The sequence below is a fragment of the Netta rufina genome (assembly GCF_964035555.1).
Source record: "Netta rufina genome assembly, chromosome: 2".
NCBI classification, from domain to species: Eukaryota; Metazoa; Chordata; class Aves; order Anseriformes; family Anatidae; genus Netta; species Netta rufina.
The window spans coordinates 137,910,216-137,937,981 of record NC_140124.1 but is presented as its reverse complement, the minus strand read 5'-3'; the positions used below and the strand labels follow the sequence as shown (position 1 = coordinate 137,937,981).

The following is a 27,766-nucleotide window of genomic DNA, read 5'->3' as shown; positions in this document are numbered from 1 at the left end:
CCCCTTCTCCTCTCGTCGCCGCTCGCCTCGCCGCCCGGTGGCCGTGCTCCTGCCTCCGTTTCTCTCTTCCCCCTTCCCCCGCTGCCGCAGCCCCCCCAGCCCGGCCCGGCTCCGTCTCTCTGTGCCTGTGCCCTCCCGTCCCGGCGCTGCGCTGCGCTAACCCCCCGCCGGTCTCCCCCGCAGCCTATGGCCCTGGAAGGCGCCGCTGCCGCCGCCTGTATTTCTGCTGTAGGTTCCCACATCCCTCTTTAAAAATTCCGCCGAAAAAGAGAAGACGATTTACCAAATCTTTCGGGCCGTTATCTCACGTGAGTACCGGCGGCGGGGTGTCCCCGTCCCCCCCCCCCCCCTTACACCCTCCCCACCACCGGGCTGGGGTCGGTGCCGGGGCTCCCGGCTCGGGGAAGGGGGCGGCGGGCGGGGAGGGGGCTCCGTGCCCCTTGGGGTGGGGGTGCAGGAGCCGTCCCCGATCCCCCAACCGCAGGGGGGGATGGAGCAGCCCCGGGGAGCGCGGCGGGGCTGCGGTGGGGGCTGCCCCTTCCCCGGGGCTCGCCCAGCTGCCACCACCACCACCGGCAGCGGTGGATGGAGAGCAGCGGGGCTGAGCCACAACCGGGGCTCCCCCGCGGGGTCGCCGCTAACCCGGGGACGGGAGGAGGAGGAGGAGGAGGCTGCAGGGCGGCGGGAGCCCCCCCAGCTCCCCAAGCCCCGGCGGGGGTCAGCGGGCTCGGCGCTAACATGGCGGCCGGCAGCGCCCGCGGCGGGCGGGAGGCGGCGGGGGGAGCCCGGGCACCGGCTCCGGGGCCGCTCCGAGGCGGCAGCCGCCGCCTGACGGGGCCGGGCTGGGCTGTGAGGGGGCGGCGGGGCCGGGAGGCTCCGGGGGGAGCGGGCTCGGGGCTCGGCGGCGGCCCTAACATGGCGGATCCCCGTGGAGGGGGCTGCTGCGCCGCTGCCTTCCCCCCGAGCAGAGCCGAGCCGGGCTCGGTGGTGGTGGTGGAGGGGGGGGGGGCGTGGAGGTGGCCGCCTGAGGGGGTCCCCTCGTCCTGAGGCAGCGGGGGCTGCGGCCCCGCGGGGAGGGGAGGCGCCTCGCCGCCTTGGTGCGTGAGCCCCCGCGGTGCCGGGGTTGTCAGAGCGCTGAGCTGAGTGTCCCCAGCCCGGGGATGTGACAGGAGGAGAGGCTGGAGGAGCAGCAGCAGCAGCAGTGCTCGTGGCACGGCGGAGGCGTCGCTCCTTGCCTGCTGCTCAGAGGCCATGTTGTGCGTCGCCCTGGCCAGCCATCCGGGTTCTCCTCCCTCCCGCGCTGTCACAGCGCCCTGCCCCGCACCTGAGGGGCTGGGGTGGCACAGGGACACCTCACGGGGGGGACCTCGGCCGTCCCCCTCCCTGCTGCCCCGCCGGGGGATCGCCACGGGGAGTGGCGGTGACGGCATGAGGCGAGAGGGTGCCACACGAGTCAGGGGGTGTTGCACAAGCACAAGTGGCTCTTTCCTGCACGAGACGGGGGATGACAGGGCAAATTGCCTTAACGCAGAGCTACCAGGGAGTCCAGCAGGGAAAGGGGACGCCTTCCCCCTCGTTCAGCTGTCTCCTCCTGCATCCAGAGGTGTGTTTCTCCCTCCCGAGGAGCAGAAAAGATGAGCAGAAGGCAGCTTGTCTCAAGGACGCACGCTTTCCCCTCCCCTTGGTCAGCCAGTCGGCGCGGCAGCAGCAGGTTTGGTGCTGCTGGTCCTTCTGGAAGTCTCCTGCTTCAGCCTCCTTCGTGTGGTGGCCTCGGCCAGCCCCTGTGGTCCAGCTGGTGGCTTTTGGAAAGCGTAGGGTAGGGAGGCAGTCAAGTGGCAGCTCAGTTCTCGTGTGTCTGTAAAATGTGTGCCTGGGTGTGCTGAGACCCCGCTCAGGCTCAGCATGGTGTGGGACAGGGGTGAAGGGGACTGCGAGCACGGGGCACCTGGCACAGACGAGGAGGATGCCATCGCACCCTGCCACCAGACCGCACCACAGACCCTACCCCGTCAGCTGTGGCCTCATTCAGAGCCCAAGAAGGTGTGTGGCTGTGCGGGGGGACCCCCGTTGTTGCAACGAGGGCAGCAAGCGTGCTGAAACCTTCTCCCAACCCTTTCCAAAGCGCATCTTCTGCGCTGTGTAACCCCGCACAGGCGGTGCGTGCCAGCAGACAGGAGAAGCGCTGCGTTTCAGACCTCTGCAGCAGCCTCCGGTGACTGAGCATGATTCGGCCGTGTCCTGCTCCCGGCCGAACACAGCCGCCCTGCAGGGAAACACGGCGCAGCATCCAGCAGAGCCGCTGGGGTCTACCTCCTCCCCAGCCAGAAGCGGGGCTGGGTTTCCTGCGCTGCGTGGCAGAGGGTTGGGGTGGGTGCTGCCCCACTCCCACCTTCCACAAGCTGCTGGGCTCCTGCCTCCGGAGCCCCTGCACTTGCTCGCCATTCTTCCCCCATAAACGTGAGCGGCAGCGGTGGTGGGGGGGCGGTGGGGGTTGTGGATAACAGTGATGGTAGGAGGGGTTTGTTCCAGTCTGGACTGGTCCAGTCTAGTTCTTTCCTTCCTGTCACCCTGTGAACAATGCTGCTGCCGCTGTGGCTGATGCTTGCGACACTGCAGCCCCCTCCCCATGTGTGTCGGGCAGGGGAGGTGCCCCGTCCTCTCCCCTCCTCTGCCTGGAGTGGGCTGAGCAGGCTGGCCAGCCTCCATCCCTCCAGGGGAGAGCGGGCAGCCTCCAGCTCCCGGGCTGTTAAACCCGAGAGAAAGAGGGGTCTTCACAGCAGTTTGTGTGGAGTGGCATCCCTCGGTGCTCAACAGCAATGCAAAATCTCCTCCTGCTTTGCTGGAGGCAGAAGGAGGACTCACTGCATCCACCAGCGCTGCAGCCTGCCTGGAGGCGAGCAGCTCATGCATCTGGGTTTGCCTGGCGTGCTGGTGGCTTTTTTTTTTTTCTTTAAAAATCCTAATGCCTTTTTTAAGGTGTATATTCGGGGTAATGCTCAGCTGGAGCGTATGATTTGAAAATGATTCAATCTCTCCAATTAAAGGAGAGACAGAGTGCTCTGGCAGGGAATTTAGCCTGTCCCTTCCTGAAAGGATGCTTAATCATGTAATGGACTAATTTGGATATAATGGCAAATTTCGGTTCAAAACGCTCTTGATCCAGTGCAGGAGAGAGCGTGGTCGATGGGAGGATTTCTGGCAGACCCGTGTGCTCCTCAGGACAGCAAGCAGAGCTGCGATTTCCCTTGGAGACCGCCTCACCGAAATGCCTTGGCACTGATCTGGGAAAGACCCATTGTACCAGAAGAATAGCTCGGTTTATTTGTGGACCAGAGTAACTTTGGTGCCTCCGAGTCTGTCTGTCGCTCTGAACGTGTGAGGTCATTGCTCTAGATCCTTAGGGTTTGGCCCTTGGGTAGTTTAGCTCAGATCATTGTGAGACCTCTTTTTGGAACCTGGGAGATGCCCGGGATCATCTTAGTGAAGGAAATTAATTATGCTCAGTTTTGTGGGTCTATCTGTCTCATGTTTGGGGGGCAGATGAGCTGGAAAGGGCTCATGCGGGTGCTCACAGGGCTTATCAGGCAGATGCAGTTGTTTGGCAATGCTGTGTTCTTTGGGCAGCTGTGGGGGTTATTTTATTCCTCAGGTGAGTGCTACTGTTTGGTATAAAGTACTGCACTTCTGGTTGAGCTGCAGTCAGACTCAGGGCACCTGCTGGTATGCGTACAGATGGCAGATAAATACACGCACATAGGTGCCGCTTGGTTATTAAAAGGCAAAGCTGCCCCCTTGTTCATTCCCACAGAGCTCGGTGTTTTAGCAAAGAGCATTTTTATACCTACTTTAACACCCTTAAACAGTGGAACTTCTTGTGCCTCATCACATGGGCGGTTTCTCTAAAAATGGGGTTGTCCTCCTCTATTATGGGCATCTAGCACGTTTCTGTGGCTTAAAATGGTAGTCCTGCTCTACTACCACGGAGCAAACTAACTCTTAGCTTACTCACTTGCCTTCTAGAATAAAACTAGTAGGATTTGAAATGCTCGTATCCTACTGTTTCCAGCTCTGAGTATTTAATACTGGCAAATCTGCACAAAAGAGGCAAGTCAGAGTATTTTTTATACACATACGTAGTTTCTTCAGATAAATAATCCTCATTTAAAAGAAATTCTGAAGAGCACTTGGATCTCAGCACAGCTCGTAGTTAACTATTGCTAAAGAAAATGATCATTTTTCACTCCAACACCCTGGAAACTTTTTTTGCGTGCTTTCTCCTTGGCACGTGTGGGAGCATTTATCAGAGTAGTACTGCTGATGGTATTTGTCTGAAGCACGGCCTTTTAGGTTTTGCACTAAAGGGTCATGTGCTGCGCCTAGAAGCAGCAGTTTTTAATGCCTTGTTCCCCTAGGAAGGTGGACTCAAATCGGTACGAGTCCTTGAGCGTAATCAGAGCAGCACAGAGGAGCTCCTGGTTGATTTTACAAAAACCAAGTGCTGGCTGTTCTTAAAGGTGTTGTATGCATAGTCTGAAAACAAAACATCACTGATTTCTTGCGTTAATGAAAGAAAGGGATGATTAAATACAGTGCACGTACATTAATCCTACCTGGCAGAATTCCTGAATACCTCAAACAAGTCTGAAGGAGCGAGGCTTATTTTTGATACTGGATGCTAATGCTAATCTTCATGCTAACGCTGGAGAGATTGCTCTGTAGAGTTGCTGTGAAAAAGTTGCCCTGGAGGTAGGGTACAGCTGTTTAGCTTTCTAATAGCAAGAATAACTGGAAAAATACACTTTGGCAGTTTGCTTAACCGTATTGTGGTTGAGAAGATGATAGCCTGGGTTAGGCGATTCCCAGAAGCCAGGTTCTTGTAGTCTGCGCTTGTAGGCTCATTTAAATAATGGGAGCAGCAAAGGTTTATTTATTTATTTATTTATTTTTACAATCAGTCGGTGCATTCCCCATTTCATGCCGTAGACCACAGCGAATTTGTGGAGATCTTGGTGTGTGTGCTGGGTTTACGCAAGGCCAGCTCTGTACTGTGTTGGAGTCCCTGAAAATGACAGCTCCTTTCCGAGGGCACAGCTTCTCAGCGGGGCTGGTTTGTGTCTGCCTGACTGCCTTTCATGTTCCTCGGACTGTTTTCTGTGATTGCTTTACCTTAATTTGAGTAAACTGGCCTTCTAAAAAGCCGTCTTGGTGTTATGTGTAACATCCTTAGACTTTGGGGCCAGCCAAAATGTTTCCTCATTCCTGAAGGCAAGCCTGAGTTTCTTTCTTTTTTACTGTCTTGCTCATCTATGGATTTGTACCTTTAGTGTTGAGCCTCACTATATAAAGCCCTATTTTCACCCACATATCAGGTCCATTCACAGCAAACAAAGAGCATGTGGCAAAGGAATTACAAAGTAGAAAGGAACTGGGGTTGGAACCAGAAAAATTGCAACAGTTACAGGGTTAAAAACATTTTGGGGCGGATGGTCCAGCATTAAGGACTTCCATACAGCAGGCTGGTGTGGAGCTCTTTGCCTCTGCTTTAAAAGTCTTCCAGCTCAGACAATGAAAGATGAGTACAAACAAGCAGTTCCCATGTGTCCTACCAGTGCTCCATACACCTGACTTGGTCTGGCTTGGAGTTCATGAGTTGAAAACTGGGCATTTTATGTGATTATAGACTTTCACAGCTTGAAGTTGCAAGCCTCCTTAACTGCAGCACTAAAAATGCGTGTCCTGTGTTTTAAGATTAAGCTTTTATTTTGTTCTGGTGATGAAATTTATTTTTGCGTGTGTTTCTCCCTACAGGGCAAAATCTCTGATCAAGTTTACAACTATCCAGAGGGCTTAGGAGAAGTGCTTTATAGAGAACAGTTCGACTTCAACGCTGAGCCACCTTGGGAACCTAGCTGATGATAGTAGGGTTCCATCTCCTAACTTGTCCATGTAAGTCTTTTTTTTTTTTTTTTTCCCCTCACTCCTCATCTGTATGCAGCAGGCTAAGTACTTCCAAAAATGTGAACAGTATGTGTTGGCTTTCTGAGATACAAAATAACTGTCTTTATGTAGCTTAGCAAAAATTGGAAAGCAGGAGCGTGCATGGTATCCTGGGCTCTCATTCAAGGTAGCACTGTAATTTTTTTACTTACCTAATACTTTTCTCAGCAGCTTTATCTGATCAACTTCTGTGGGACTTGAACATGTGTTAGGAAACTTTGTACTTTTCTGCACTAGGGCCACAGGCTACAGAAATCTGAAAATAAGCTGCAGTAGCTTCAGTCTCACAGTGGGAATTTGGAAGTTAGGAATTTGCACTGCCTGACCATGATTTGCTGAGTATTGTGTGATTTCTGAGGGTGTCTTACAATGAAATAGTTAAAATTTGCTATTGTAAACTGTAACTAATGCTGATCAAGGGTGTGCCTTCCCAAATGCCCGTCTCCATTATTTGCTAATTATTATTCACTTCCACAAATAGTTGTAGTTGAGCTACAGTAGAATGTGGAATTCTGCGTTGGATGGAAATCGTGCACCAATTATAAACCTCTTTAAATTTAAAGAGGCAAACAGTTATTAAAGCAAAACAAAAGCCGTGATAACTGAAAACAAGTGAACGCATGTAGTTGGTCTTAAGGAGCGCGGAAAACTCTGGAATGTGTGTGGTTATCCTGTTCTGCTAACACAAAACAATAGCTTTATGTGGTTTTAACAATACCCTTAAATGCGTTTGTAATATCTGAGTTAAGCTGATTTTATACAGTCTTGCTTCTTGTCAGGCTATCTGGTGTTTTTGTTGTTTGGCTTAGTACCTACAAATTATATAAAGCTTCTTAACGTCAAACTTCAGAATGAGAATGGTTAAGTGCATTTAACTGATAAAGGCACTTTTTAAAGACCACAAGGAGTTTAAATACCAGTTCTGTTGGTATGTCTCCTAATAAGGTACTTCACATAGATGATGCTGTCCTTTGAAAATACTGCAGGAAGGGAAGCACAGGGTGAGCTTGGCTTATCGTGATTTCTGTCTTTTATCTCCAGAGGTGGTGTTCTTCTGGTTTTGTCTGAAATGTGCTGGAATTAGCCAAATATATCTGGTTCTATTTAGTTCAAGCAAATACAGCTGACACTGAAAATTTTCTATATATTGCTGTCGTTTTGTAGGTACCAACTTCTTTTTTGTAAGCAGATCCGAGAAAATTCTCTTGCTTAGCTTCTGAGTTTCAGTTCACTTTTGAATATGGGTAGGACTTTCTAGCGTGACGTTTTGCACTTCAACAGTAGTAAAGGAAACAAGCAATTAAAAGTTAGCAAAGGCAGCAAAATTGTTAGGAGGAAGGAGAACATATAGTGCAACATCTTAAGGTATTGGAAGTGGATTTTATTTTTTTAAAACAATTCTGAAGTAATTTTGACTTCGAAGTTTTGTTCTTTGTGGGGAGGGCTGCTCTGGTACCTCCCTAACTAATGGGCTGATGTGCTGCAGCAAGTAGCACAAGGTGTAGCTTGTCCTGGAATGGAAACACCGCTGGATTTGCTGGATTTGTGGCTGAAAGCTCAGCTGCTCTGCATGCTTATTTTGCTCTAGGATCTATTATGTCTTTAGTGCTAATATACTGTCCACAAATGAACCAGTTCAATATTGAACGTAGAGGTGATGTATGTAGCGGTACTCCGTAAGTGTTTGCCAGTAAATCTGCGTGGCTTGGTGTGCTGAAGCATGGGTAATTGCCTCCAACACAGCTAAGATGTATTTAAGTTAGCCAGCTAATTGGTAGTTTGAGTCCTGTTCAACTTGTAAAGTGATTTAATGGGGAAAAAGGTCAATTGAGCTTTTAAACATAACTATTAATCTTATATTGCAATGGAACTTAAATAAAAATCTTCTGTCTGAAGGTATACTTATATTCCCATTAAACTTGCTTCCTTTTTATAATTCTCTCCCTCCCACTTCTGTCCTTGTATCAACGCTGGCCAAGGAAGAACTTGGGGTGTTAGTTCTGTCTTGCTCTTCGAGCTCTAATTTCCTGAGCAAACAGTTTGGCAGCTGAGGTCTGAGGTGTTGCTGCTTTGAAAACCTGTTCTATTTATTGCTGTGTCTGGCTGATTGGAAATGGAGGGAATTTCCAATGGAAAGCTGACCTATTAAGCAGCCCTGCTTATGCCCAGTGGGAGCAGGAGTTATTTGGGCTGGCTGGCCTTTCAAGCTCTCCTGCCTTTCTGTCTGAATGGGGCTGGGAGCACAGTAGAGGGCCACTGGGCAGCATGGAGAGTATTACAAGTGCCTGGTAAGTGTGGGGAGAGGGAAGGGAAGTGAGGTAGCACTTCTCTTTCATGAGAGTGCAAGCAAATGTGGTACCACAGAAGCATACGTGCGATTGCAGGAGTACGTATGCCTTTTGGGAAGCTTTGCTGGCTTATCAGCTTTGAATAATGTATTCAGACATCAAGAAAGCAGAAGAAAGTTCTTGAAAGCATGGATGTTGCAGAAGAAAATGTGAAATGGGGCGTTATTTCTGAGTACCTCCTCCTTTGCTCGCTTTCTTCTTCATCACAGATGCTCAGTTACATGGCTCATTTAATGGTGTGAAATACTGCTGAAGGGAGGCAGGGGGAATTAACCTGAGCCGTGCAGGTATTCTGCAGTGACCCTCGATGGATTTGCACAGAGAGGCAAACGGAGTGATGCAAAATGCCCAAAGTCATTGTAAATAGAGAAACCTGCTTCAGGATTTGCGTTACTTGGCTTGAGATTGTGTTCAGCTAACTGAATGATGAGGACACAAGTTAGTGAAACAGCATCTTGGAATACTCCTTAAAGATGCTCTGAATATAAATGGGCATTTCTTGTACTGAAAACAAAGGACTCGTGTTTCTACTTTCCTAGTATATCAGCTTCTGTATTTAATTGGCAACGTTAGTGATAATGCTTCAATTTTTTTGATCTTTTACTCTTGAAGAACCAGTACAGTAAGGAACGTGAGATGAAGGTCTTCTGAGTCTTTAAGATTTTTGCATTGGCATAATTGTTAATCTCATAAATATTTATTTTGTCTACTGAGACGGGTAGTTGAAAGGCATTATTGGGAACCTGTCTGGTTTGTGGAGACTTTGTTCTCTGCAGAGGAAGTTTTTAGTGGAGAAGAAAAAAAAAAAAAACAACTTTTTTTTTTCAGGCCAAACAATGTGTAATTCTGACAACAAAAAGAAAAAAATTGGAAGCAATGAGTTTGTTATGGATGCTTGCATATGACAAGCATGTGTTTAGTCGCTTTTCAGAGTATTTTAATTTTCTTGTGTTCCAGATGTTTGCGTTAATTGCAGTGTTTACATATCTGAACTTTAAGATAAAAGTTCTTCATCTGGGAAATCATTGTGTTAAATCTTGAAGAGCCTGAGGATGTAATGCTTGCTTCAAAGAAAGCAATTGCATGCCTATGTAGAAGTCTCACACCACTTGACAGCTTTTGTTTGCTCTTAAATATATGTCCTGGAGCACTGTGCAGGCTAACACTTTGGGGAGTAAAATGGGTGGTGTTACCACATGAAGTTTGTCAAATTATGAGTTGCATTATGTCAGCGTTCCCAGTGTGGACTGAACTCTGGATTGTAATTTCTGATTCTGCCCTACAGATTCGGAAGTCTTGAACCATTCTTCTGTTTTCTTTTGCGTGTGTTCATTTCATATTCCACAGATCTTACCATTGATTCTCCTCCTACTTTGGGGTAGGAGGTCAGGAGGGGCAGAACAGGGTAAGGTGATACAGCACAATCCCAAATCCCACTACACGTGTTAAAGAAGAATCTCTCAAGTATGCACCGTTGTATGATGCTGCTGGTAGGAATTCCAGTTTTCTCTGCGTATTTTCTATCTTGCAGGAGTGGAGAGAATTTCTTCCAAGAGCAGAAGAAACTGGAGAGGAGGGTAATGAGCTGGGACTCAGGGTAGAAGTTGGTAGGCTCTTTTACTGGATGCATTTTGCAAAATGAGAAACTTAGATGTCACAGACATGCTTAGAAAAAGCAAGTGCTGTTTAGCAGCCCGGGAGAGGTTATACTAGGTTGTTTATGGCTTCCTGCAAGCTATGCTATTTGTCTGTACTAGTATGGGCTCATTTTTGTCTCTGCTTCTTGATCATAAGATGCTTCTGGATAACTGAATTACGAGAGACAGCGTTTTAGGAAATGACCTTCATCAAAGCTAACAAAAAGCTCTTATTGTGTTAATTAAACCTTGCTGTTGTTTAAAGTTGGTATGATCAATTAGTTAAATAAAATGCAAATGTTTTTACCGTCTTTCATAGAGCAACTTGCTTGTCTGAAGCTGATCTGTTTATTTTTGCTCTCAAACATTTTTCTTAATCTTCAACTTGGCAGAGTAAGTTGAAGTTAAGTCTTAAGTAAACTGACCAGTTAAGTGTTCGCGTCGTTTTTGCTTTCAGGGAGCTCCTGGCAAAAAGGCTTCTTCCCTCCCTGTGCTTTATTTAATCCTGCTCTCTTTCCCTCCCACAGGACCTCCCTAAAAGTAAAAATGTAGTTTTTGGAGGAAAGCTGACAACTACAATGTCTCTGTAAAACTACAGACACCACCATCATTGACTATGAAAAAGCTTTATTTTGAAAACGCTACAAAATTAGCCTAAATCCCCTCCATGTAACTCAGACAAATCCTAGGACTTGGAGAGAGAAAAGCCAGCTGCTTGTTTGGACCAAGCTTTGTGTGCAATCAGAGGCACCAGCAATTAGCCTGCAGGGTGTGTGTGTGTCTGAGGCTAAAATCTATTCAGTGCTTGTGACTGCTTCCATTGAGTGGCCGGGGACCTTCCAACAGGACAGATCTGTGCTTCCTCCCAGGGAGGGTGGGTGGAGACATGCAGTAGTACAGTGGAAGGGACTCATGAGCATCTGCGTGCTTCGGAGTGTAGGAAGTGGCTTGTCGGACTAAAACCAACCAGACAAAAAAAAAATCCAGTTTTAAAACCCAGTCTGGTACCCTTTTATATACAGCAAATCCTGAATTTAGTTTTGCCTTCAGACTGTTTAGTGGGCTTGTACAATAGGTTAGGGAATTGTGAGCTTAGGGTCAGAAATGCAGAATTTGTGCAACAACTTGAAAAAAAGAAGCTGAATTATAAGGCTTCTGTCAGCCCAGTCACTCTGCGTGCTTTCATTTGCAGATACTTGCAGTTTTGGTGGATGGGATGTGAGTGGGGAGGGGGAATGAGAAACTGGGATCATGGAAGTTCACCCTACACAGGGTTACTCTGTCAAAATCTTGTCATTGAGGCTTGCTGAACTTTTCCAAAAGTCATGGAACTGATTATATGTGTTCAAAGCATATTGTAGGTGCAGATGCAACACTATATATATTTTTCCTTTAAATTATAATACTCCTCAGTGTAACAAAAGGATTTAGAAAGTTGTAGGTTTATGAAAGGGCAATGTTGCATTTGAATAATCTGCTGAAAATGGAAATCATTTTGCTTCTGCGTGTGTTCAGCATGGTTGTTTGCTCACTCCTCTCTTCGGGTATTTTTCTTGCAGCAGGACAACAAAAGATCTATTGTAGGAGAAGGAAAGTTTAATGTTTTATTACACAACCAGCATGTTCCTGAGGATGTATGAAATACTTCTGAACTTTATACATTAGGCTGTTTAAGCCATAGCATAAATTTGCAGAAATTTATAGCAGAAGTTATGCGAAGAGAACTAAACTTTGCTGTTACCATTTAAATTATATTCATAGCTTTTCTGCTGTTGACCTTCAGATTTCTAATACTCTGGAATTGTATTGAGTCTTCAGTAAAATGCTGATGCTAGATTTCTTCTCAAGAGGAAAAATGTGTTTTTTGTACTCTGCTACTGGAAACCACTGGTATTTCACAGAGGTGAATGTGTTCAGGTCTTTGTTCTAATTAGCTGGCAAATCAAGGATACCCATGAAGTACCTGTTCACAGCATGGTAGTGGCTGTGTAAATACGGCTCCAGTGTTCCTGTTTGTTTCATTGATTCCAAGTCAAACTTAATTTGTAAGCTTGTTAGCCTTCCTAAAGGAATTTTAGCTGTTACTCACAAATTTCAAATGGGATGTGACTCTGAAGATGTTTTTCCTGGTTGTTGAAATGTCTGCCACCTAGTCATTGTTTCTGTAATTATAATTTACTTGCCGCACCGATGTCAGGATTTATCTTACCCTTTCGTAATTGTTTTGGGTCTTCAGGATTCACTGAAGCATATGACTCACTTGTGAGGCAAGTATGCTGAGTAAGAAGCATACTTGTCTTTGTCATTCATCTCCTGGACATTTTATTGAAAATTGTCACTACCACGGAGTAAAATTCACCTGGCAGGAAATAATTCTTTTGAGAAATGTAGGTGGCATACTCAAAATGAATGATCCAGGAAGCACGCAAAGCTCATGCCAGTGTTTTCCCTGCTACTGGCTATAATGACAAGAAGTAAGAGCAACTGCTGCTCAGTTGTCTTTCTTAATATTAGCTTGAATGAAAGGAAGCTCAAGTAAGTATGTTTTCATATCGCTAACAGTGTTTACCAAATTTATGCTGCAGATATTGGGTTTTATTTATTTACTTACTCTAGGGAGGAGTTGAAATAAACATAAGACAGCTCATATCATGACCTTATGAACATCTGAAGCCAAAACCATCGTATTAACTTTTAGGGTCTTAGTAAAGTATTGTTTTCACATTCAGCTGCAATGTTTCTAGTTTCTATTCACATTTTAAACTGGAAACCTATATTTCTATTATTTTTAAAGCCAAATACTGGTGTCTTTAGAAAACAACCAGCCTTGTTTAATAAATACTATTCTAATTCTGTCAAGAGGTGACGGGTATGCTTTGTGCCTCTTTTCCCATTGGTTTATGTTTTCTTTGTACAGTTTGTTGCATAATTTAAGGACCCGGATTTAAGGCTTGGAAGCCCATCCCTTGTGTTTCTTGGTTTATGACTGTCGGCTTCGCGGAATACGGCTGAGATGAAAGGATTTCTCGAGGATGCAAATTACTCCATTGGCCTGTTGGATGAAGGAGCAACTCTTGCAGATGTTATTGACAACTGTATTTATGAACATACTCATGTAAGTTTTATAAATTTTCCAGATCTTCTGGTTTAGTTCTAAGTCTTCAAACTAGGTCAAGGTATTTAGCACTGATGATCTGACAGCAACAGAGGAACAGTCGGCTAAAATTCACCTTATAAAGTAGTTACCCATTCTAATTTTACTTCATGTTTGTTTTCCTAAGGCTGAATTCTGTTGGGGAAATTTGGACAGCAATTGTTACCTCCCTGAGCATGGTTAACAGGAAGGTAATTTTGCTGATTGTCTTAAATACAGGTTCCTATCTCATTCCTCAAAGAAACTATTTTCAGTGAGGTTTGTTTAGACCAGGAACCTGAAATTTGACAAGTGTGTATTACTGAGTTAAAAACAATTTTCTGCTTTTTCCCTGAAAATACGCCACAGTTTGGACAAATGCTTGTGCTGAGCCAGCTTAAAGCCATGTTTAAAACTTCTGTGGTCATAATCATATGGTTGTACACCTTCCCGCTACCTTCCCAGGTGTAAGAAGCACAGGTATCAAGACCAAGAACACATTGTGAGGTGCAGCTTTTTTCTTCCAAGATAAATAAACTGGTCTAAAAGCTGTTGAGGCTTAGCAATCAACTGGAAAAAAAAAAAAAAAAAAATGACTCTATGTATATAGTAGTAATAGTTTTATTAAAATCAGGCTTCACTCATTTCTTAGGAGGTAGGAAGATGTTGTAAGCTTTGTTTTGTTGACAAGGCTGTAGAAAGACAGACCTTTATGAAAAATTAAGTTTAATTAGCAAGTCCTGTATCTTTAATATGCCACACCTATGAGTTGTTCACTTTTTTTTCCCTCGGTTTACCAAAACTAATGTTCAAATGCAAGTGCTCATCTATAGTACAGCAAATAGCTAAATCCCATGGCCTTCTGAACTCAGGTAAAGGATTCCCAAATCCTGATTCCTAATATTCTTTTTCTGTCTAGCAAATAAATAGGTAAACTACTGGCAACATGTCATGTCTCCAACCACTGGCTGGCTCACAGAGGATAGCTGCCTCCTGCTGCTTTCATTTACTCCTTTAGCTCAAGGGGTAGAGGCGTGTGCCATGGATCTAAAGCTCCAGATCCCATTCCTGCTGGTGACCCGTACAGGGGGTCAGTATGCTTCCACCCGATGGAATTTCTATTTGTGTTATTTTTTAAACAGAAATAAAGACATTGTGTACAATAAGCCACAACAAAGTTTTGTATCTGCGTTTCGTATCTAGTCAAGTGCTAGAATTAACGTTTGATGTACAGTCTTAATTCAGATTGATCATGTATTTTGTGACGGTCTTTAATATAATTAGGCTATTTGTTTACAGGATTTTTACTGAGTGCACATTATGAACAAATACAGAATGATCAGTTTGGATTTTGGTCCTCTACATCGACATCATGACTTGATACTAAGCAAGACTGTGGTGAAAGATGCACAAGGGAGGGGGAGTGTTGCAGTTTACAGAAAATTATCTGTGCATTTTGTTAAAGATTATGTACTTGACTCTGCAACTTCTAATGTGTTGAATTAAGTTCCTTAAATTCTGCTTAAACTTTGTGCTCCATAAAATGTGGAGAACAGTCTCAATAATGTAATTCATGTAGTCAAATTTATTTTCAAACAAATTTTCAGTAAAATGAGCTATTATCTAGAGGTTGAAGTAATGGTAGTACATTAGTTTTTTTTTTTCCTTGTATAATAAGGTGCAAATTATGTTGAGACTGTGGACGCTTTCATCCCAGTGGATTTTCACCCTCCAAAGAATCGCAGACTTCTAAAAATGCTAAGTTGGAAGTGATTTGTAACCTATTTTGTATTTTTAGATAAAACTTAAAGGCCAAGTACTCAGTTTATCTTTTGTCCAGGAATGTCAGATTATTATCTATAAACCATTCATAGTATCTTTGAAGTGGTAGGTATTACCTTTGAGTTTAAAGCTAGTTCAAATTGCTAGGTAAAAGCACAAACAAGAGAATTGCTCAGGGTCAAACCTAAAAGTTAATAGCAGGTCCAAAAAAAAATGCATAATTCTTTATGACTTTTTCTTAGGTTGTTTGTGTTTTGACAGCAAACTCACCATGTCAGGTATTTTATTTTCCTAACTTTGTTATTTTAGACCGGAAAAAGAGCATTTTATGTTGGTGATCTTGGAAAGCTGGTAAAGAAAAACATACAATGGCAGAACGTGATGGCACCGATAAAACCATTTTATCCTGTAAGATGCAATTCTACTCCAGGTGTACTCGAAATTCTGGGAACCCTTGGGATTGGATTTGCATGTTCCAGTAAAGTAAGTGTCCATTGGCTTCATATCTCTATTCCTTATCTCCTTCCATCCTTCCATCTGTCCAGTGTTTTAAAATCAGATTTTTTTTAGTAGTTAGTGCCATGGTTATATATAATATAGTCTAAAATGTGAACTTCTCCTATGTTCAGCTGGCTGTTAAAAATCTATTCTTCCATCCTAAAAGCAACGGTTAGTGTTCTGCATCTTATTTGGACTACTTCCTACAGTATGAGAGCACATTTACTGAACTCGGTGAAGATAGTGCACTTGACTGTGAAACTCTGGTATGCTCCTGTCTTTCAGTCTGAAATGGCATTGGTACAAGGCCTGGGCATTTCTCCTGAAAACATTATATATACAAATCCTTGCAAGCAAGCTTCTCAGATAAAGTATGCGGCAAAAGCTGGGATAAACATCATGACTTGTGACAGTGATATTGAGCTGAAGAAAATTGCACGTAACCATCCAAATGCTAAGTAAGTGTCAAAATTACGCTTTTGCTTTTTACGTTGGAGAGATTTAATTTTGCCTGTATTCTGGGTTGTTTGTTGAGCTGCAGCAATGATACATAGCTTCTTTAATACAACTCACATATCTGTTTTTCTTTTCTCTCTCTGATGTCTGTCTTTAAGGTAGCTTTTTTTTTTTTTTTCCCTTCAGGTGTTTCCCTCTCTGGGTCTCAGCTTCCTATATGATAGTAAGGCCCTTGTTTTGGGAGAGATCTTATAGTAGGGCAGTCTTCGTAGAAAGATTTTGGTCACAAAACCTCTGGAGTCTGGCATGTTGTCATCTGCAAGTCCATTCTTCTGTTTTTATTGCAATTTCCACTTTTTCCTTTAGAATATTCTGTTTGAAAATGAATGGCTTCAGCCTAAGAATGTGCTGAGATTATCAGCAAATCAGCTTGTGCACTGCATCCCATCTAGGGCTTGGATGTGCTGTGCAGGTGTTAAATGTACCTACAGATATTTCCCCACTATTACCGAGAAATCTGACTCCAGTTCTATTTCTAGTCATTTTAGCATTGGCCCAGATGCTTTCAGTAGAGATCATCAAAGCTGATATTCTGTCTGTTTAAAAAAAAAAAAACAAAAAAAAAAAAACTGATGTGATGCTTAATGACATGAGCATCTCTCCTTCACGTACAAAAGCTTTTGCGGTGGGTCACTTTCTTGAAGTCAGGCCTAAGTGGATATTGTATTGCTTCCAAGTGACTAATGTGGTACAGCTTCCTGACAGCTTCGTCAGAGCACATTAAAAGATGGGATTCCTGGCATCCTTTTCAGAGCTATTGGTTCTAGGCTGTCCTTAAAGAGTCCTGACATCTCAAAACTGTGGCCATAGTGACAGAACTGGCAAAATTCTACTGAGTCATACAGAGTTGGGAGACTACTCATACCGTGTGTTTGGTTTCTGTTTTAGTCTCATTTTCTTAGGCTGTCTCAAGAGACTGTCTCTCAAAGATACTCTCAAAATACTGCTGTTGGTACTGATCACACTTCATCCTTGTAGCAGCCTGTCACTGTTTTGCATGCTGGAGAGTAGTTCTCATACAAAGAACGTAATCTCTGATAACATACTCTGTGTAAAATGTTAGCCTTGACATACTTCACAAATTTGAGTGCCTTAGCAAAGTTATAGCTGTCTTTTACATCATTTAGTATTTTTACCAGTTTTTATGGGCACTTTTACAGTTTTTCATTTTTTTTTTTTTGCCAATTTGCTTCTTTGAATCTAACAGAAAACTCCTTCTAAAAGAGGCTATCTTAATGCCCACAGTAAGGGAAGTTAGGATGCAGATTTTTCTTGAGACAGTACAATTGCCAAACAGAGAAGCAGAATGAAGGAGTTGCACAAACTCTTTGCATATCTTCAAGGATCCCATAGTCTAATATTTGAAATAATTATTATTTATAAAGGACAAGAACTTTGACTTTCCTAAAAACTGCAAATTGCCATCTGTTTTCTAAAAACCTGATCTCAAGTTCTCCTACTTGGTGGAGAGTTGCTTGGTTCTGTTTGTTTTTAATTTGAATTCTTATTCAGGTCATTAGAGCTTCAATACTAAAGTGATAACTATGGGCTTTATTTTTCTTTCTTGGTACATTTTCAAAATGTCAAAGCCTTTATGTAGCCTTGTTCTTCCTATGTATGGTAGCCACAGCTAGGTTGTCTTCTGTAGATAAAGCTAACTGCACTCTGACAGAGGAAGTCCTGCTTAGGAAACTGTAAATCTGCTCCTCCTAATTTTCAGAAAATCTTTAACTTCATGCACTAACAGTTACAGATGGGTCTCTAGCTTTTTATAATTGATGCATCTGTCTTTGGAAGTCTCAGTAACTTGAGTGATTACAAGTTTATTAAATAAAGAGGAGAAATGTGGGAAAGGAATACTTCCAGCTTTACTTTCTATCACTTCCTTATAATAAAATCTGCTTGGAAAAGTCCAAAGGTAACAGCTAAGGTTGGTGGTGTCCTAAGAGCTCCATCAGAACAGTTCTTTTTAAGGATCAATGCTTCTTGAAAAATAAAAATCCTAAAAAAAGCAAACTTCCAAGCGTATACACTCTCTATCCCTGCTCTAAGTGGCTGAGATATAGGAAAAAGATCATCCTAAACTTCTAGAAGGGAAGAATTACACTTCTTCACAGTGGCTTCCACTAGAGGGAGGGGGAATCTTAGCTGATTTATAATGCTGCTGTGACAATTTATCAATAAAATTTAATATAGGGTGTTGTCTTTAAGAAATGTTAATGTAAGGTTACAAACAATAATGTTATGGTTTTGAAATTCTTTAAAGTGTAAAAGAATGGAACACTTAATAGTTTTTAATATGGTCAGCTAAATGCTTTACAAACGTGATTTGAGTACAGAGTTGTCAAACAGAGGTGTCTCTGCTAGTAGAGAAACAGCATGCTAGAGGCCAGGCAGTGTCTCAAGAAGAACAAAGTGATAGACCTTAAAATTAATGAGGATTGCTTGGTAACTGGTGTTTTAAACATATTGTGAGACATTTGAAAAGGACTTTCAGAAGTCAAGGTAGGTGTTAGTTTGACACATTTTGGCATGACTAGGCTAAATTTGCTTGTTGCATCTCTCAAAAAGAACTATTTTATTTCTGGCACAGAGCTTTGCCATTTGTTTATGCCCTTCCTGCTGGCTGACTGTAACGTGCTCCTGAGCAGTCAGTGTATAACACGACACAACTTCTGTTGTGTTTACCACGTGGCTAATAAGGTGATCTTTCTTGTGGCTGGGGGAGTGGGAAAGCCAGTGAGTTTCTTAGCGGGCAGCAGTCTGAATTTGTAAACTTTGGGGGTGTACCTGGAGAGGGTTTGACATAAGCATGCCTTTGCCACTCAAGTGTTGTTTAATGCAGGTGAAGGACTGATGCTGAGGCTTGCTGAGCCTACTCAGAGTTAGGCTTTGACCTGAGGGAGGACCTTATCTCACTGCCTAAGGCCGTAGGAGGTGGTGCTGACTGCATTGCTGCTCCACAAGAGCCTGCAGGGAGCAGGGGAAGAGTGGGGACCCCCAAGCCATGCCCCCAGCTGAGGGGGGGCAGAGGGATGTGGCCAGGCTGTACTTTAAATGTGTCAGCCAAGGGTTTTCCAGGTGTTACATCTGACACAAGACTGACTCAAGGGGGGTTCTCCATCCTCTACTCAGGGCTAGGAAGGAGAACAGAGATGGGAAAAGCATGTTACAGTCACTAAGGGTGTTAGGGAAAGCATACTTTATTAGAAGGTAACGTTCTCTTTTATTACAGCACTCAACAGACTCTTGCTGCTACAAAAGAGTCTTAGTTGCTGCATTTCGAAATCCCTTATCCTTGTTGGCTCCATGTTTTAGCCCCTAATTGCTAGTTTTTTCTCTGTACAGGATTGTTTTTATTAGGTTCACTTGACTCATCCATCGATGGAGCTGGAGTCCTGACAACATAATCAACATACTTCTGACAGTCTTCAGGCTTCACATGTGCTGATGATGTAAACCAACTGCCCCAATCATCTTCCCCTTCTCTTAGGCTCTTACTGCACATTGCCACAGAAGACATTACTGCTGATGAGGAGATGAATATGAAGTTTGGCACCACCCTGAAGAACTGTAGGCATCTGATGGAATGTGCTAAGGAGTTGGGAGTCCAAATAGTTGGTGTTAAGTGAGTAACTTCATTGTTCTCTGCTGGCTGAGCTGATGTTTATTTGATGTGTTCAAGACTTAGAACTACAGCACAAAAGGACTTTTTTCCCCTTTTTTGGCACTCTCTTTTACAGGGATTTAGAAATAAAACTTCTTGGATCATGATTTTTTGCTTCCCAGCAAAGCATTAATATCCAAGCAAAAACTGGTGTGAAACAAAGTAACTACTACTGACATGGAAGTGATTTGAAATAGAGTATCAAAAATCTTTCTGCTGGTGTTAAAGCAAGGTTTAAAAACCTTTCTTATCCTCAGTCTTTTCTCTTGAACTTCCACAGTAACTTGATTTTTATTTTTTTTTTCCAGTAATAAATAGCAGACCAGATAAGCTGCTAGTATAACATGAGATAGCTTGGACAGATTTTTGAACAAGGTGAACGTGGGGTTAGATTTTCAAAGAGCTGAGTCTCGTGTCACTTCTTGATCATTCTGAAACAATATTCAGAAAGGCTTTTGACATGCCAGTGACAGGAATTGAATCCTGGTGTTCTGAGAGCTTCCAAATCATCTGTGGTATTTTAATTTTAAGCCTGACACAAAGATTTCCCTGTATGGAGGAAAAATGCACACACAAGTTTTTGTTTCATCTAACTTCAGCTCCTAATGTATGACATTCACAAATGGTTTCAGAAAGCAGTCAAATGAGATGGGCTGTCAAAACCGCAAAAAAGTATTTTAAAACAAAAGGTTTTGGAGATTTAAAACAACTTTGTTTTGATTTAAATCTACCCAGAATTGATGTTAGAGGATAGCAGTACTATAATCATTAAAAACGATGAATCTGTTTTAAAAATAGATGACACTACTGAGGAAACAAACGTTTGCTTTAATATCCAGAACATCTGTGCCAACTTCAACCAAGAACGCACAGTTTTTGTGTATTCCAAGTTTAAAAAGTCAATGTTGCTCATAACCTTTGTGCCAGATTGGTATTCCTTAAAGAATTGAATAGACTTAGTATGATGGCTCAGATGGGTATCTATGTGCACGGTCTGTCCTGAACTAGCAGACCGTACTAGGAAGGCTGTGGGTGTGCTGGTGCCCACTTTATTACCTCAGCTGCTAGCAGTGTTCTGGCACTGTTTAAGCCTTATGGACAACTTGGACAAGGTTACAAAACCTTGTAACCTCTTTAGGAGCAGAGACTGAAAGGTTCTGTGAGTCTCTTATTTCTTAAATGTGAGCCTGTAGTAGGATATTTTTAGCAGTTAGAGGTTGCTAAGCTAAGCTAGGCCTCATGTGGAATCCAGGGGAAGAGAAGGCAATCATCTGGGTGTGTTCTTTACACTGTCAATATATAACCATGCAAACTTGTCTTGTGCCACTTGGAAACAAATTACTTCCCCTACTGTTGTAGATAATGAAACAATTTGCTTGGTCTGAAAGCTGCAAGGTTCTGTGCATTAACAGTGGTTTTATTTCTTTCAGATTTCATGTTTCAGGCTCTTGCAAGGAACTGCAAACGTACATTCATGCTATATCTGATGCTCGGTGTGTGTTTGACATGGCTGTAAGTAGGAGATAACTCCTCTGCATGTGCTTCAGTAGAGGATCTGTTCTATTCTAATCAGACTAACAAGCCAACCGCAATGTTCCCAGAGTGTATCCGTGTAGGGAAAAACCTTCTAATAAGGCACTAAATGCTTCATTGTGAGGCATGTGGTAGAGGTAAAACAGACCTTACGATCTTCTTGTGGACAAAAGTTAATGAACGCTGTCCCACTGACAGAGTAGCCTAGCGTGCCAGTATTTTTACAGTTTTTATAGTTTTTTAAATTTTTTTTCAGGCACCACTGTGCTGATATATTTACATAAAAAACAAAGATACTTGCTAACATGACCTACTTTCCAGAAAAGAATGAAGCTAAATGGTTGAAATAAACAACTGCTGTTACTCAGTATTCATTTTCAAATAAAATCATTTCCTTGCTTTGGTAAAGGCTTCTTGAAATTCAAATCTCAAATACTGCAAATACACAATTGGCTTTTTAAGTTATATTAAATTGTTAACCATTTGTATCTCATTATTTGTCACGATAGAACTATTAACCTGGTGTACATGATTTCTGAGGTTGTTTGCCACGATGCTTATATGTTAAAGATGCCATACATTGGTGGTGGGAGTCTGAATTTGGATGAAGAATGGATTTATTAGATGCTTCAGATGACTCACGTAAATGAGTCTGACATGTTCTACGTGTATTTCCCATATTGCGAAATTCAAAAATCACTTCTCAAAGTGTTTTTGTATAAATGGGAAGCCTATAAACTAAATAGAGAAGAATCTAAATTAATCTCTTTACTCTTATTATTGCAGTTAGTGCATTACCTGTAACAGGTTACACACGGAGGGCAACAAAACAGAAGTTCTCACTGATCTTTGTGTGAATTCATTGTAGCAGGCTTGTCACACAAGCAATATCTGAAAGACTTGCATTATACAGATGAGTGAGTCCATAACTCTTGCCAAAATGCACCACCCTGATCCACAGATATTGTCTGAATATAACAAATACCACAAAATGGGAGTTGACATTGCTGTGGGACTTCTACGTGAGAATTGTGCAACCAGCCTCTATTGACATCCTAATGCTATTACTACTAGGTTTCATGGAGCTGCGCTAATTTTTACTATGATACAACTTGCTCACTAGACTATACTTTGTTAAATATGCTCAAAATATAACCTGATAAAAAAATATCCACAGTAAAAAGCAACTTTTTTTTTTAACAGTTACAGTTGTCTCTGTATTTATGTTCTGTTCTGCCTATGTATTTTAGGAAGAATTTGGCTTTAAGATGAACATGTTGGATATTGGTGGAGGCTTCACAGGTTCAGAACTTCAGCTTGAAGAGGTATGCAAAGTATTGAAAGTTCAAACTCTTATTTTGATCTAAGTTTAAGTGTTTCACCTTCAAACAGCAACTAACGTTGATAGCTGAAGCTTACTCTAAATTCCATGCTAAACTGTAAGCCATAAGATCCAAATAATTGGTTTTACATTCTTTATTCTGGGTAGTATAATCAGTCCTTTTAAATCGCATCTGTATTGGGTAAACCCTGATTTCCGTAGTTCAATCTGTGACATAACTTCTGCTAAGGTGAATTGGGCCAGTAACTTTTTTAGTGGCTGACTATGTATTGTAGGTTTAACTGATTGCTCTTGCATGGTTTGGGCAAAGACTGCTTAGCATGCTTTGGATCATAAACTGTATTGCTACTGTACAAAAGCTTCAGGCACTTTGCTTTAGAATTGAAGACTGATAGTTTTGCTTTTAAATGAAACTTTTAACATGGATTTGGCATAAATTGGATCTTAATTCTTAATCTTAAATAATCAAAAACATGGCTTCAGATTTGAGCATCAGCGTTAAAACACTTTGTTTCTAATGCAAAAACATTCAGAACCAATCACACAAAGGCACTTTTGCTGTTCTTCTGGCTTTGTATGTAACTTCACATTATCTGTTGTGCCAGAGAAACTTTGAAATGACTTTTGTTGTCTTTAGTGAACCTCAGCATGAGCTTTGGCTGGGAGGAGGGACTGTATGATACTCAGGCTCATGGTGTTCAATTGTCAGTTTTCAGCAGAATGACCTATATTTAAACACTTTTTCTTTTTTGTAAATTTTGCACTTCTGGGTAAGGATACTTGTCATGATAGAGGAATAAAGTAAGCTTTTTGTCATGCTTTCTAGAACTGTACACTGCTGTCTTCAGAGGGGGTATGTGTGTGACATACATGTATAACCTGAGTTACATGTGTCCTATTTGTGATTTCAACTTCCTAGGTTAATCATGTCATCAGGCCACTGCTGGATGCCTACTTTCCTAAGGAATCTGGTGTTGATGTGATTGCAGAGCCTGGATGTTATTATGTTTCATCTGCATTTACACTAGCAGTTAACATCATTGCAAAGAAAACTGTTGAGTATGACAAACTTCTTCCTTCTGGAAGTAAGCAATGTGTTTATCTTTAGTGTGCTCTGAATCAGTAGAGACAACTGCTCACTACTTTTAGCCAGGATGGACTAGTTTGTTCTGGCATGTATTTAATATATACCTTTTGCTGCATTGTAAACCACCTTTTGGGTTCTGACCATATATTATAAGTGTAACAAAGAAAATGAAATGCAGAGGTTTGGGATTTCTGGTTTATTTATTAGGTTTGACTTGTCAGTGCTTAAACCTAGATAAGGTGCTTTACATCAGGTGTATTGGAAGGGTCTGTATTAGACTAACATGGAAAAGTACAAAACCAAGTTGATATGTTGTCTGTTAAAGCAGACATTGGCCTTATATTCTTTAGTGATTGTTACTGAAAATACTTATTTTACTAAGCCTCACATTTAATATTCCAACTGAATTGTTAATCTCATTTTGTACCGATTACTCTGCCCATAATCCTCCCATTCTGATACATGGACTCCCTTTTCAGGGGAAAACAGTTGACTTAAGTAGGTTTTCTGCAACCTAACTTATAACTGAAAAAATACATGCAAGATAACTACTTTTTTTTTTTTTTTACTTCTTCCAGTGGAGCAAGCCAGGAATAATGATGAACCAGTATTTACATATTACATAAATGATGGTGTTTATGGTTCTTTTGCGAGTAAATTGTCTGAGAAACTGAATACTAACCCAGGGGTTCACAAGGTGAGTCCTTCTGTATTCTTTAGAGATAGGCCTTATCGTTACAATTTTATTTTTATAACATATATTCAATACATATATACAATATTTTTTAAAAAATCATATGTGTTTAGTTATTTGTAAAGTTATCCTTTTGTATACTTGAACATTTTCTTACTGAATAACTAAAGCCAGAATTACTGGTACATTTCCGTATAGAAATACAAGGAAGATGAGCCTCTGTTTGCAAGCAGCCTTTGGGGTCCATCCTGTGATGAGCTTGATCAAATTGTGGAAAGCTGTCTTCTTCCTGAGCTGAGCGTTGGAGATTGGCTGATCTTTGATAACATGGGTTCTGGTACCTTAGGTGAACAGTCTACCTTTAACGACTATCAGAGGCCACTGATTTACTACATGATGTCTTTCAGTGACTGGTAAGAAAATTCTTGATAGCTGCAAGATTTCACTTGTTTCAGGAGCACATGCATGCAGCCAGATATAAACTATTTTTATGATGGCAAATACAGGAAGATGCAACTGAGCAGAAGAGCGTGCCTTTTTCGTGTGGTGTGGTTCTTTTTTAATTATTGTGTCTGACTTTTGCTAAGAGTAAACTGAGAGCTGTAATAACATGCCTACTTTGCTTTAGGGTTGACAAAGGAGAGCATAACATGAACTGTTGTGAGTTTATTGGTAGCTGCTCCTGAGTCATGTTCAACATCAACTGTTGAGGTTCCCCTAAGCCAACTGGGAAATTTTACACTTGCAAGACTTTGCATTTGCAAACATTAGGAAAAAGGACAAAATTCCTAATACAATTCCTAATTGTAACTTGCATACAGTATTGGCATTGCAGGTTGTAGGCAGGAAGGGTCCTAGCACTGCTGTATGGACGGTAAGAATTGGGCCATGTTCCAGTGCCTAGGGAGCCAGGTCCCTGCTCACCTGTCGATGGATCACGGCCCTTTTGTGTCTGCCACGAACGTGCATAGTCAGTTCTCCCCTCTGCTGAGACTGAGGTCAACATATCCAGGGGCAGTAGACTTCAAATGCTATTTCCAAGGCTGGTTTCTGAAATTAAATTGTACACAAGCTCCTTGTTACAACTCATACTTTTCTTGCTGCAGGGATGAGATGCAAGATGCTGGAATTACTTCAGACACATTGATGAAGAACTTCTTCTTTGTGCCTTCTTGCATTCAGCTGAGCCCAGAAGACCGCTTTTCCACTGCAGCTTAAACAGGCATTAACGCTTCATTTAGACCTGCAGTTGCAAGTCTGTAGTTTGTCTGGTCAACATTCCAGTGTGGAAGAAATGGAACAATCTTGAATTTCAATTCATTCTCTTCAAAACTTGAAAAAAGTAGTAATAGCTAATGGGGACCAGGCAAAACAAGCTACAGCTACAATTCACTGGGGGGTGGGAGGGTTAGATAATGGCATCCAAATTTAAACTTAAGTTTGTGCAACCCCTGAGCGTTTAAATATGCAACAAAATGGATGACTTAGTGGAGATGGAAACCCATCACTTGGGTTCTTCAACAGTTTACATACAAGTACACAGTTTTTATACTAAGGATTCCTGTTAGAAAAGTCTTGTAAAGTTATTGTCTTTCGCCCAGATATATCAAATGTCAGTGGGAGACCAGTGTGATTTCATTAGATGTTTAGTGTATTTAGAATGTGTAAATTTGTGCTTTGAACTGTAGTTTAATAAATGTAAAATTGCATCATAGTATTTGTTGTATTTGACCCTTGATGTATCCCTTGTATGATTGCAATAAAACTTTGTGTAGATTTTACTGTTTTTCAGGCTAACTTTGGGAGGGGTTAGGCAGAAGATACAGCTATAAAATAGATAGATCTGTACAGGACTGAGGAGCCTTCTTCTCTTTAGCCCATTCTTTCAGCTTTGCGTTAAACAGTAAGTAATTTCAGCTTGAGAAATCTGTACAAAGTGAAAGTCGTAAGTTCCTGGAAGGCTGAAATGCAAGTTGTGGTGTTTAGTTCTATAGTATGGCCTTAGCTGCTGTTCTAACACCACATAGCAAACCTGCAATAGATGATAAATGTGCAAAGATGAGGTGGTTTTGTAGCTAGCATGCATGTAGTGCCCCTAAGGCAGCATGGGTTAGTACAGCTTTACAAGCTTTTTTTTTATGGTGTTCAGTGAGTAGTACAACTTCCAAATTCAGCTCATTCTGTATAGTGTGAACTCTTACTAGAAGGGCTGTGCACTGGACTTTCTTTAAATAAACCCACAAAGTGAAGGTAATGCATACTAACAGAAGTGTGTATGCCAACCGCATTGAGTAATTTGAACTGCTGAAACCATTCAGGGGCTTTCTTTGTTACTGGAGCCTCTGGATTTCTTCTGGGTCCTTTTCTGATTTTCTTACTTTCTCACTTCTTAAATTCATCTCTTGTGTGAGAATTGGGTGGAGGAGTGCCAGGGTCTTGGAATGGCAAGTTAAATTCTGAATCCTGTACTCAAAGCAGGGGGATGATGGTGTTTTAAACCTTTAGTCAGAAGCAAAACTTCTACTTTTTGGTTGCAAGTATATTTTAAGTGAATGCCAGCTCGTAGGAAATCTTAACCTTTCATTCTGTAAGGTGCAAAGATTTTGTAAAATTTGATTTATTTTTTTTTTTAATTTTTTTTTTTAATTGAAAGTGGGGGAAAAAATTGCTACAGAGCAACCCTGTCAGATTGGACTCAACTTGTCAGAACAGTTCTACCGGCCAGCTTAAAAGTACAAAATGACTTCTGTTTTGACAATGGTCTAGCAATGATAGTGGGAACCCTATGTTCTTTTTTTTTTTTTTTTTATTGTTTTGTTTTTGAAACCTGAATTACCATCCATCCTTAACTTTCAAGAAGTCAATATGCACCTAGTTCTGTCTACCAGTTAAAGTCTTTCCTTAGGCAAAATGGACTTTACAGTTTTTGACATACAAGCTGTAGTTGTCTAAGGTAACTTAAAAGAATTCTGTTATGCAGTCTTAAGGAAAACAGTTACCTTACAGGTCAGTTAAAAAAAAAGTTACATGATACAGTGGTCAGAGCAGGAATACTCACTGTGCTTGAAGAGACAGCTTGCCATTAAAAACAATCTGGAGTCTGCACACTGCATGTATTTCAACTCAATTTGCTAAGTGTTGCTGTTTGTTTATACTGTTGTTGCCACTCAGCATTTTACAGACAATATAAAAGTGGAACGATTTCTCTATAGTACATGGAGTTAATGTAGCTTTGTCCTGCTCAATACACGTCTGCAACTCCACTGGGTGACTGAGGACACTGCTCTTGCTGACCTGCTGCGACAGCTAGTGATGGTAGTTGGCCTTTCACTGATTATTTTGTCCAGTCCACTCATCTCATATGAAATGTATCCCACCTCTTTGAAGTACTGGCATACACGCTTTCAGTCTGCATGCCACTTCCCAGGGAAGATGCAGGGCCATGACTTAAGACAACAGTAGGCTACAAACAGCTTTAAGCTATGCCAGCTGCACAAGTAATTGGCCTGCATTGGCTCAAAAATTAAAGGTA

General features: G+C 42.1%; 1 protein-coding gene across 2 annotated transcripts; it reads left to right on the top strand.

Moving 5' to 3' along the window:
* Positions 1-25,965, top strand: AZIN1 (antizyme inhibitor 1). Of its 2 annotated transcripts, XM_084282357.1 has the most exons (12): positions 1-308; positions 5,809-5,946; positions 12,900-13,097; positions 15,207-15,380; positions 15,681-15,853; positions 19,405-19,539; positions 21,009-21,090; positions 22,362-22,436; positions 23,373-23,538; positions 24,119-24,237; positions 24,433-24,647; positions 25,341-25,965. In XM_084282357.1, the coding sequence occupies exons 3-12, from the start codon at positions 12,996-12,998 to the stop codon at positions 25,450-25,452; spliced, it is 1,353 nt and encodes a 450-aa protein (XP_084138483.1). In that variant the 5' UTR covers positions 1-308; positions 5,809-5,946; positions 12,900-12,995; the 3' UTR covers positions 25,453-25,965. The 2 variants fall into 2 exon arrangements, with proteins under 2 accessions (XP_084138483.1, XP_084138484.1); XM_084282358.1 differs by lacking the exons at positions 1-308; positions 5,809-5,946 and adding an exon at positions 14,035-14,205 and having other exon boundaries at positions 12,959-13,097.
* The last annotated feature ends 1,801 nt before the right edge of the window (positions 25,966-27,766 follow it).

Bases quoted from the DNA above. Each gene is read 5' to 3' on its own strand.
- AZIN1 (XM_084282357.1), top strand. From the start codon at position 12,996: ATGAAAGGATTTCTCGAGGATGCAAATTACTCCATTGGCCTGTTGGAT. The intron at 24,238-24,432 runs GTGAGTCCTTCT...ATTTCCGTATAG, and splicing joins CTAACCCAGGGGTTCACAAG to AAATACAAGGAAGATGAGCC. The intron at 24,648-25,340 runs GTAAGAAAATTC...TTCTTGCTGCAG, and splicing joins ATGATGTCTTTCAGTGACTG to GGATGAGATGCAAGATGCTG.